The 12,150-nt window shown below is 37.9% G+C and overlaps 1 protein-coding gene across 1 annotated transcript; it reads left to right on the top strand.

Moving 5' to 3' along the window:
- Positions 1 to 1,906: 1,906 nt before the first annotated feature.
- On the top strand, positions 1,907 to 10,795 carry actr5 (actin related protein 5). Its single transcript, XM_055215965.2, has 9 exons — positions 1,907 to 2,335; positions 2,454 to 2,692; positions 3,063 to 3,232; positions 3,614 to 3,825; positions 5,273 to 5,410; positions 6,695 to 6,793; positions 6,905 to 7,044; positions 7,189 to 7,321; positions 10,231 to 10,795. The coding sequence occupies exons 1-9, from the start codon at positions 1,985 to 1,987 to the stop codon at positions 10,495 to 10,497; spliced, it is 1,749 nt and encodes a 582-aa protein (XP_055071940.2). The 5' UTR covers positions 1,907 to 1,984; the 3' UTR covers positions 10,498 to 10,795.
- The last annotated feature ends 1,355 nt before the right edge of the window (positions 10,796 to 12,150 follow it).

Here is a 12,150-nt window from a genome sequence, read left to right as displayed (position 1 = left end):
GTTATACTGTAGCATCAATATTGTCTGACACATTTACGACCATCCTGCCAAGTTTGTACCAGCCAGTAGTATTTATTATTGAAAAGTTACATTTGTTGAATTTACGGCTTATTTATGGCTGGTAGTATATGTGTACGGTCGGTCTATATATAATAGCTGTTTCTAGATCAGCCCTTACGAAAATTAACCATGGTTTTATTGTGGTAAAAGTGTAGTAACCATGGTTTTTTGGTAAATTGATTACTATGAGCAAAACCATGGTTTACTACACTAACCATGGTTTAACTATGGTTTTGGTTGTTAAAACCATGGTTATTTTGTAGTAACCATGGTTTTACTACAGTAACCATTGTTTGTTGGTCTTAACTCTAGTAAAACCATGGTTAATTTTCGTAAGGGAGTGCACATCCTGCCGCACATAAATTACATTAATCACATTAAAAATGTAAGTCAACATATATTTGCATACAACTGTTAACAATATAATGTTAATGACATGCAAAGTAAATGTTAAACTATGTATTTTCCACATCATCTTTGTCTTTCTTTGTATCTAATGAATGGATATGAGTGATGGACTCACAGCTTCACAAAGACACACCTGCTAAAAGAAAGAGCAGATCAGATCAGGCTCATATCAAAGGTCTGATCTTTCCAGCCACTCCTGGAATAAATCTACTAACAAATGATCAAAGTGTGAATTAAAGCAGATGCTGGAGAGATAAATGTAAGATGAATGACACATACAGCAGGTGGCAGTACTCTCTGTCATGTCCAATACACAATATCTGCTTTGAAAGATCCATGATCTTAAATAAATTGACTTCCAAACCCCTGAAAGTAAAACACAGACACACACACACGCGCACGCTCACACGTACATTTAAACAAAGAAGAATAATTGTTATCATGTTTATTACGTACATTTACTTGTTTGTCATGTATTTAATGCATTTTATAATTTTCTTGTTTTCTACATACAATGAAAACTATCCAGTAAATTATTATCTATAAAATATCAATTATCATTAAAACAACAACAAAAACACACACAAGGCAAACATAATTTATTATGATATTTTAACCATTGACCTTTAACTGGGTGAAAATTAATCCATTAAATACAAATTCTTAAAATTAGTACAATTCAGTAAGAGCAGTGTGTGAAATAATAAAGACGTCATTACTCAAACGCAACCAGCCGCTGCGCAGACTGATCTGAATATGACATCACAATGCCTGTTCTCGCGAGACTTCGAAGTCACGATGGACTGGGCAGAGCCTAACCATCCAAGATGACCAGTCCCCAACAAAGTTAAAGAATTACATTTAAAATTTTTGCATAACATCTACCCCACTAATGAGATTATATCTAAATTTAGTAACACTAATTTGAATTGTATTTTTTGTAATTTGCCACTGAATCAGTTGATCATCTTTTCTTCAAATGCCCCCTTGTAAAAGAATATTGGTCTGATTTGTCAAAATTATGGGGTTCGAAACCCAATCTCATGATTGATTTAACTATGTGTGATATATTCTGTTATTTTTCTCATTGTAAATCAAATATAGAATATGAAATGTGTGCATTTAAATGGCAAAATATTATATTCATAAATGTAAATTTTCCTCAACAGTTCACAAATTAAACAATTTTCTTTGTGACCTTAATTATTTAATTAAAACACTACAAACAAAGATTAATAATCAAAAAAGTGTCAAATTTGTGAATTTATATAATGATTCGATGAATGTTACAAGTCGCTTATTACCTTTGTATTTTTTTTTTTATTTTTTTTTTACTCATTGTATCTATGTCATCCAAGATTGTTTGATACTGTATCAGTATTTTTGTTTTATACTTGCAATAAAAAAACATCCAAGATGACCCCGCGTACTGCAGGCGGCGCTAATGATCCGCGTGTGTGGAGCGACTCTCGTCAATCAACTGCGAAGAAGACGCAGCCTCTGACGCTCGGACGCAATGAGTAATAAACCTCCCGTGTACTCGTTTCAGGACTATAAGTGCGCGCCTGACCCGATATTTACAGTCGAACCGGAATGTGTCGGGTCGCCCATAGTTGTGGATAACGGCTCGTACCAGTGCCGCGCGGGCTGGGCGTCCGGCGTGTCGCCGCTGCTCGTGTTCAGATCGGTGGCGGCGCGCAGCAGAGGAGCCGCGCGTAACGAATCACAGGTCGGTAATGACATCACGAACCTGGAGCCGCTGCGCTGGACGCTGAAGAGCGCATTTGACCGTAACGCGGTGGTCAACTGTGACATACAGGAGCTTGTGTTTGATTACATCTTCACGCACCTCGGCATAAACACACAGGTGACGTCAGAAAATCCTTCTAGTGTCACTGGTAGTGTAGACATTTATTAGATGTTTAAGTGAAGGAGCAGCTAAAGAATGATCCACTGAATGCATGAATGTGTTTGTGTGTCTTCAGGGTCTTGTTGATCATCCTGTGGTTGTTACTGAGCCTCCCTGTAATCCTCTGCACTGTAGACAGATGATGTCTGAGCTTCTCTTTGAGTGTTATGGAGTCCCACAGGTGTCGTACGGTGTGGACAGTCTCTTCAGCTTCTATAATAACTGTGTCACTCATGGAGTGGATTCATCACATACAGGTCTGGTGCTGTCCTCAGGATATCACTGTTCCCATGTGCTGCCCGTCATCAATGGCAGGTATCTTAACCCCGTGTCACTGTGCCTCTGTTTCGCTGTCTGTCTGTCTCGCAGGCCTATGTACAGGGTTCCCGCAGGTTTAAAAAGACGTGACTGGGGTATTAATGATGCCTTTTATGTCATAGTATAAAGCATGAAAATACATTGGGCTGTTGTTAACCCAAGATCTTGAGATTGAGCAAAACATCATAATAAAACAACATTGACTTGAATTTTCTGTGTATTTTCCGTAATGTCTGTGTGAAAAGGGCTATAGAGACTTTACAGGTGTGTTCACAGCTGTTGATAGATCAGCACTGTACAGACACTGATGTTGAGCTTATTGACTTGAGTCATTCAGACTGATCATGAATCAGTGACTTTAATACAGGCTGGATGCAGGGAACTGTAAGCGTGTGAATGTGGGTGGAGGTGAGTCGGTGACGTATCTTCAGAGACTGTTGCAGTTAAAATATCCTGCGCATCAGAACGCCATCACGCTGAGCCGTATGGAGGAACTGCTTCATCATCACAGCTACGTCTCACTCGACTACCAGAGCGGTAAAACATCTCAAGTCACATTTCAAAGTCACTTCTCTCACATACAGAGAAACATTTCACTATGAATGTTTGCCAGTCATTCAAACAGGTGGAGGCAAATTTGTTTTTAAACCACTTAAAAAGAAAACAAAGCTTTTTGACCAGATAAAAGGTCACACTGTAAACATCAGTGACTGATGCAAAATACTAAAAGATAACCAGGTAAAGTGTCAGTGCTGCCCAGTCAAAGCTCACACCAGCTGAATGTCTGTGCAATATCATAATCCTGACATCAGTGTGAATAATAAACTTCATTTCTTTTATTCATGTCGCCATGCATTCTGGGTAATTTTGCATCAGGTTCATCTGACTGATGTTTTTTTTTTGAATGTTGTGTAACAGAGCTGGAGAAGTGGCGAAGTGCTGAGTTTTATGAGCAAGAAGTTCACCGTGTTCAGCTGCCGTTCTCTGGCCGAGTGTTGAGTAACAGCACTGAGGAGAGGAATGAGAGGAAAGCACAACAACTCAGACGACTGCAGGAAATTAACAATCGACGGAGAGAAGAGAAGCTACAGGAAGATCAGAAACGTCTGCAGACACTGCTGTCTGTGCAGGTACACACACACACACACACACACACACACGGGCTGTGACGAGGCGTCGCGTTTTCCTTTAAAAATAACTGTCTGAAATCGATTCTGAATCGCAAGACTCAGATTCTGTGCTTCATGCACAGCTTGTGCGTGTACTACAGGTCTTTGATCAGTAGGAAGTCCTTATCAATCTAAAATCATTGCGAGTCTTGGTCGTGTATAACGTGCATTTAAAAAAGCAACACTTCTCATACACAAACATTTAAAATATTATTTATTATCATGAAAATAACTGAAACAATTTGAAGAACAGCGATGTAAATATGCTTATAGACATTTCCTGGAAGAGTTTTGGTATTGAAACTTCTTCTGTGGCACAAATGGCATTTCTGCACAAGATTTGGCGGCATTTTAACGTAATTCATCAGGGTTTTTCCGCAGCATATTTCAGTTAACGCGGCAACCCTTCCGCCTTAACTAGGTCGTGCAAAAACAAAATTGCTGCACAAAAGGCCGTCAAGTGCATCTCGGAGAATAGCGGGACACACGCCACACGGCCGACATGAGAAAGACGTGGTCCGGACCGTCACTGTCTGGAGGATAACTAGCCAGTTGATAAAACATCTCGGAGAGAATAGCGCGGACGAGCTTCACACCGCGAGCATGCACGCGCGCCACGCGGCCGAAATGAGATAAGAAGTGGTCCGTCATGTCTGGAGGATAGCCAGTTGATAAAACATGTGTCCGTGAGAACCGTAAGTGGACTTATGTTTTGGGGTTACTTAAGCCTGTTATTGTTTTAGTCTATAGTTCTTGCAAATTTAAAGTAAGTTAGCTGGTGATTTTGTTGTTTGAGCAACCTGCTAGCTAGGTTTCACGTGCCTGTTGATTCGATATAATTGTTGAGCGCGTCTGCTCACTTTATTTATGTGCATTATTTACATGCTACAGTAGTTACACTCCTTTAAGATAATGTAATTAATAGTGGGAAATAATCAGTTTTAACAATTTTTGCGCTATCTATCATCGTTCGCCTGACGTTCTACAACATCTGCTTTAGTTTGTGTTTATTAACCCTTTAGTTTCACTTCATCACGCAGCTATTCCCATTAGAGGTAAAAACATTTAATTCATTAATAATTTAGTATGTGTTCATTTTCTGTCATAGTTTTTTCAAAATTAAGTTTTATTTGAGTGTTTTAAAAATAAATATTTTATTTATTTATTTTATTAAAATATTTAAATTTTCATCATGACGCATACGCCCTGCCCCTTTGATTGCCACGCCTTCGAAACCGCCCACCCGCCCAATCCTACCACCTTAACTAACAAATTTTTTGCGGAAACCCTGTTCATTAAAATTAATTCATTCAGAAAACGTGCATTTACACGATTAATCGTCCCAGCCTTATCACACATATTTAAACACACTGAGTGTTGTGTTGAGTTTTTGTGTTGTGTTGTTCAGGAACTGCTGGAGGAGGGATCTCTGGAGCTTTTTCACAGGAGTTTGATGGAACTCAACATGGATTCTGCTGAAGAGCTTCAGTCTTACATTCATAAACTCAGTCTGAGCATTGAGCAGCACAGGATTGTGAAGTCTGAGGTTTGTCAACACAAGTTTGAGCGTTGTGCTTCAGTAGATGTGTGCTGTTAGGTTCATATGTCACATGTCAAGAGCCGTGTTTCCATCCATGCTTATTTTTGCAAAAAAGGTTTAGCGCATCAAATTGTTTGCAGAATAAGCTGATGGAAATGACACAATCTTTGCATGCTTAACTTTAGCACATAAATTATACTTCAATACATCGAATGTTGCAAAAATAAAACTAGATTGAAAAATTTTTGTTAAAAAAAAAGTGGTGTCACACGATTTGGATTTGGCCTGCTCCTCTGTTGATTTTCATTCATTTTTTTTTACCTAAGCAGGCTCCAAACATTTCTGTTAACTGATATAGGGCTGAATATTATTTGGGCCTTTTTACACCTGCTCACTTCATGTGTTTTCTCTGATCTGATAACTATCTGATTTGTTAAAACGGTTCCATTTACATTCGGCCACATAAATGCGTCTTGGAAAAACGGATATCCGATCTTCTACTCCGGCGCAAAATGCAAATACCTTAATACCTTAAAAACCTTAATATGACACTTAGGCAAAAAGCAACACTTACTGTATGTTGTATTGTATGTTGGGCAGGGGACGTGCGTCTCATTGCTCAGCATGAGCTGGATTGCGCAGTACAGAGAAGCCAGAGAGTGAGACCCACAGACGATGATTTAACCGACAGGTCCATGATGGGGAAAAGCGCTTCACAAAACGCTCTCTCAAAGTTTTATTTCTTTGTTTAATATAAAAATCATGTATGTCCTTGGACTATTTGTTTTGGTTCTAGAAAGCTTTTTTACCCATTGTTGTCAGTCCATAAATCAAAGAGTGTCGTCTTTGTTTGTTTGGCTCTCTTCCGGCTCGGCTAACTTGCGAGTGACGTGCTTAAGTTTGGAATGGGAGGAGTAAAGCGCTAACATGTGGCTTCATCATCAGTTTCATCTGAAATGCGTCCCAGAACACCTTCTGAATTGGTTTGAGCAATTGGATTTAAATTTGTTTCAAAAACGTTTTAAATGGCATTTACACCTGGTCTTTTTACGATCGGATAGCTGTCAGATCGGAGAAAACACATGATGTGACCACGTGTATAAAGTCGTATAAAGCCCTAAACTAAACTGAATGAAAATTGTAAATGTTAATTTAGTTGAACTCTCACACTGTTCTGTACACATCATGTTTAATGTTCAGAGCTCATAGACTCATCATCGTGTAATTATTGAAATCATTTATGAAAGCAGTGGTTATTCATGAATCTCTGATAGTCATTTGTTGAATCAGATTTCAGAGGTGGACTCACTTGTGGATGAAGGAAACGTCCTGGATTCAGATTTAAATGAGGACAGCAGTGAGTCTGTGAAAACCTCAAGTGCCTTGCAGGTAATTTTTAATCTAATCAATCATTTATTTATATTCAGTTTTTTTTTGATGATGTTAAGGTCTGCTTTTGGTATTTGCTTGTATGTTCTTGCTCGGTTTGCTGTGTGAAAGGGGTCGTTTAATATGGCAGAGTATCATCAGCTGTTTGTGGGCACGGAGCGCGTGCGAGCGCCGGAGGTCTTATTCCAGCCGTCTCTGATCGGTGAAGAGCAGATGGGTTTGATTGAGACGCTGCAGTTTGTTCTGGATCAGTAAGTAAATCCAGGATACTTCATCCAGACACTTTTTAATGTAAACACTTCATTAGAAATAGCACAGTTATTTAACATGGCTTTATATGCTGACTACATATGCATTTATGTTAGCTGTGTAGTTATTGTTGTGTGTTTGTGTAGGTATCCTCCTGACCTGCAGGAGGCGCTGGTGAAGAATGTGTTTTTAACTGGAGGTAACCTGCAGTACAGTGGAGTCAGAGAGAGAGTACAGAGAGAGCTGCTGGCCATCAGACCCTTTCAGTCTCACTTTAAGGTCTGATTATTACATTGCACGACACGCTAGTCTTCATTAACATAATCATAATGCCCAATTCCAATTTGTTGCATGTAGCCATCAACCCGCTTACATCATCTTTTAAAAGTGACTCATATCCGTTAACTGCATTTACACTAAACACATTTTAAGGAAGACAAGGAATCTCTAAATAATTGTTTGTTTGATATTAATCCTTGTGCTCCTCAAATTTTTAAATAAAATTTCTTACATCTAAATGAGAGCAAAACGGAGGTCATTGTGTTTGGGTCTTCGGGAGCCCTCGATTATGATTTGGGAGATCTGGACTCCTGCTGTTACTTTTGACTCTGCACTCAAGTTTAATAAACTGATAAATTCAGTAGTTAAATCCAGTCTCTTCCAATTAAGATTGCTATCAAAAGCCAAGAGTTTTCTGTCATTTCAAGAGTTAGAGAGAGTGATCCATGCTTTTGTGTCCTCATGGCTCGATTACTCTTATGGGAATAAGTCAATCAAACATAAATGAACTCCAGATGGTTCAAAATGCGGCTGCCAGACTTTTGACGGCACTCGCAGATTTGATCACATCTCCCTCGTATTTTGCTCTTTGCACTGGTTGCCGGTCTGTTACAGAATTGAGTTTAAAATCTTAAAGTTTGTTTTTAAAGCTCTAAGGGGGCGTGCACACCAAAGCTTTTATGCTGGCGTATGTTTTCAATTGTTAAAGCTCTGCGTTTTTCAAGCAAGCCAGCAGCTGGCGTTTTTTTATCTGCACTAAAAGCCGACGCTTGGCAGTTTTTCTGAGCGCCGAGAGTTGTAAAGTATTAAACTTTAGGTGAAAAGCTCAGTTCGTCAATGTCAGTTCTCACATCTTTTAAGCCCAAATATATCTGCTAGACCATTCAGGTCTTCTGAGAAAAGTGTTGATGGTTCCTAAATCTAGACTAAAGCTCAGGGGTGACTGTGCCTTTTCAGTCGTTGGGCCAAAGCTGTGGAATAGTTTCCCAGTCTTCCTCTGATTAGTGCCATCAGACTCTGAATTTAAAACTAAGTTTAAAAATTACCTTTTTTTCCAAGGCTTATAATTGTCTTTAGAGTATAAGGATCTGTCATCTATCAGTGATTTGAATTTTTCGTCCTTAGTGTATTTGCGTTTTATTTCATGTCTTTTTAACAAGGTTTGTACACCACAGTGGTCAACTACTGTTGTTTTTACTGTGCTTTATAATAAATTAATTTGATAAATACAAGATTAAATACTGTTACTTACAAGACTTAAAACTTCAGCATCACCCCACTAAGCAGACGGTCATCAGCTATTGCGTTGCTAAGAAGTATGGTTGTAAAGGTGCGAAAAGTTGCCGTTAAATTTCCAAAAAACTTTCCATGGGAACTTAATCTGAAGAATTTTGGAAATACTCCAAATTGGAAACTTAACAGGATTTGATGGGAATTATTTGGACATTTAGGGAAATGTATAAAAAACTATATCATATACAAACATAAAAAACATATAGTTTGGTCATAAGCAGACATGCATGCAAGGTAATACAAATTTTGAAGAATCCTGATATTTACAATCATCAAGCTTGGATTTATTTGATCAAACTTAATGTAGGCTTAATGAGCATACGATACTTCTTTTAAAAACAGTAAACATATCTGCTTATGTCCAAACTTTTGGTGGTACAGTAATTCTGTATGATAACAGAAAACTGGCTGGCAGAATCTAGAAGAAAGAGCATTTTAAATTTGTTTTATTCCCATTCATTCCTGTTAATCCCCATGGAAAGTTTCTAGCCTTTAAATTCTTGAAATTTTGCAAGCCTACTAAGAAAAGTAATTTGATCTTTGGTGGTGTCCACTAGTGTTGTAGTCAAGACCACCTAAACCGAGACCAAGTCAAGACCAAGACCAGTGCAAGTCACTGCATTAAAACACTTATGATAAAATGTGGAATATGCATATGATTAGGCACTTCTTGTCTGTGTGTGCGTGCGTGCGTGCGTGCGTATGCCATTAGAGAAGTTGATAAAATAATCAAAGGCATTGCAGATATGTGGGAATTTATCTTTGTCTATAAGCAAATAAAAGTGAACAAATACTAAAGAGCTGAAATCAACTTAACCATTTATTCTGAACTATCTTTTCATGGCTTGCCATCCAGTTAACACAATGCAGGTGTTTTTAGTAATAAAATTTAAAGAATTGTCATTGGGAGAAACTTAAACAATGCTTAAACAATGCCAACATCATATGCCAAACCTGAATAAACTGCATAAAATTAATGATAAAAAATAAATTTGTGATGTGCCATCAGTTGTGGTCTTGACCGGTCTTGAAATAAAATTCAGAGTCCTCTTTGTCTGAGACAGAGACGAGACCGAGTAAAAATGCGGTCGATTCCAAGACGAGACAAAGACCTTTAAAAAGTGGTCTTGAGACCGGTCTCGAGAACTACAACACTAGTGTCCACCTGAGTTGAGGTCATTTGCCGATGTCGCTTTATCAATGACGTACCACACCACTTAACATGGGAAAATCCGATCTGTCCGCCTACATTGCAGGCACGAATGCATGTATCCGATTCATATATATGATTTATTTCCACATATGAGGCCTGAAACTGAACGTAAGATTTTGAAATCTATGGGCTTTTTTTCTGCTTGCATGTTTGTGGGTCATATACGATCTGTGTTACATGAGAGAAAAAAATCTTAATGAAGTGACTTCAAGCATGCAGTGTAGATGCGGCCATAAAAGCTCATAGATTTTTATACACTTGTTTTTCCCATTCATGAAAAATTATAGTAAGATGAAAATTAAAGAGACAAAATGCTCATAGTTTCAGGATTCTTTCTGATATCATTTTTTAAAGAGTTGTAAAATCAGATTTATCTTAACATGATGTTTCTGTTGTCTGGCAGGTGTCTGTGGCGGCTCGACCCGCTCTAGACTCGTGGTTTGGAGCTCGTGAGTGGGCTCTCAGGAACCCGACTGGAGGTCTGGGCTGGATCAGCCGTCAGGATTATGAGGAGAAAGGAGGAGAATATTTGAGTGAACATTGTGCTTCAAACATCTTCATACCCATGGAGCTTAAAAGCGCATCAGCCCAAAAACAAACACTGATGGGAAAATGCACAGCAGGCACAAACCTTACAGAAACGACCAACAGTGACGTCACCACGCTTTAATATGTGTGTGTCTGATAATCTGGACCAAAAGTTGGAGTGATTAAGATGACTGAAGGACATTTTTTTTGTTCTTTTCATACAGATGAGAGGTGTTTTTAACACAATATGTTAGTGATGAAATTCACATCTGCACACTGTTATAGTTTACGCATAGTGTGTGTGTGTTTCAAATGAAGAGGATATTTTTATTACTGATATGTAAATATGATCTCCTGACCCGTTTTTTTTAATTGTATTTGTTGAGTAGGCATTGTTTATTACAGAAGTGTATAAAATATAGATTGTGATTTTCTTTGTACCTGGTGGGTGTTTTCATTGAGATATGTCACTGTTGAGGTCATCTAGTTCAGTAGATCTAAATCGTCTCGCTAATCTAATCTGACATCAGGTGTGGTTTTAAGAGACGATTGTGAACTGTTGAAGGATTGATTATAAACTATGAGAAGTGTTGTTATAGCTAAGATCCGAAGTTACACAATCAGTGAAACACTTAAGAGCTTGAAGAGCTTAAGAGACGTTTGGTTTGGTTTAGTAAGTGGATGTAAAGGTGCCTGGGAATAACCGGTACTGTAAGAAGTGAAATTATTACAGATGATCATCTTAATTATTCATTTGTCTAACAAAACTAAACGATTACCAGTATTTCTTTCAATGATAGAAGAACTAACTCTGCTTTATTTTGTCTTTGTTATCGTACACAAATGACTCAAGCCTCCGGACTTAAAAGTGTTTCCAGATTTTTTTAAATGACGTTTTGAATATAAGTTTTTCAATTTGCACCTTATTATAGACTGTAAAAAAAGTCTGGACAGAAGCATTACTGTGACACCTAAAGATAGATTATTACAAGAGCTCAATACAGTGAGAGTTTTGTGAGAAACACTTAATGGAAAGAGACAAACACACGCATGCTCTCTAACATATCACCAGATCATTACTGCATCATATCCAATTTATTTGGCACCAATGCAAAATAATTTTTAAATATCCTATGGTATAATTCACAAGTTAATGTTTTCTGAATGATGATAACCCATTCTGACCCAGATGTAGCAAAATAAACCCCAAATTAACATCAGCACTTAGGATTCTTATGCTGGAATGAATTCTCATTTTTTTTCAGACATAACACTTATGAAATGACAACATGCGCTCGTCCATTACTCTGACGGTGGTATCATAAAAATAACTTTAGTCAACGTAAGAGACCTTTAGTTGCTTTAAAGTTAGGGTTTCTTCATGACCTTGCAGACAACCGTATGACTGGTGTGATCTTCCAATTGTTTCAAAACGCGTTCAGTATTTTTTCAGTACCTTTTTCAGTCTGATGAGCATCAACATTTTATCTGAGGACCTCGAAAAACAGGACACTCGCTCATACCTGATTGTCATTTCCATTGAATGAAAAAACATCTGAATCTTAACTGAGATTCACATGAAGATATCTGACACTTACAGATATATTGGACCATTTTCCTCAATACATCATTAAGGGGCGGTTTCCCGGACTAAAACATTTTTAAGAGCTGTCCAAATTGAAAACAACTTGAACTGACATTTTTAAAAATACACCAGTGCCCTTTGTTTTGCCTCAAAATGCACACAGGTTTGTAGTAAGGCATGTTTGTTAAAACTAGTTATATTTCCTAATTA

The sequence above is a fragment of the Misgurnus anguillicaudatus genome, chromosome 17 (genome assembly GCF_027580225.2).
Source record: "Misgurnus anguillicaudatus chromosome 17, ASM2758022v2, whole genome shotgun sequence".
NCBI lineage: Eukaryota > Metazoa > Chordata > Actinopteri > Cypriniformes > Cobitidae > Misgurnus > Misgurnus anguillicaudatus.
This window is presented reverse-complemented; position numbering and strand designations above follow the sequence as displayed.

Coding starts and splice junctions, on each gene's coding strand:
- actr5 (XM_055215965.2), top strand. CDS start 1,985: ATGAGTAATAAACCTCCCGTGTACTCGTTTCAGGACTATAAGTGCGCG. Junction 6,794..6,904: donor AAACCTCAAGTGCCTTGCAG/GTAATTTTTAAT, acceptor GCTGTGTGAAAG/GGGTCGTTTAATATGGCAGA. Junction 7,045..7,188: donor CTGCAGTTTGTTCTGGATCA/GTAAGTAAATCC, acceptor GTGTTTGTGTAG/GTATCCTCCTGACCTGCAGG.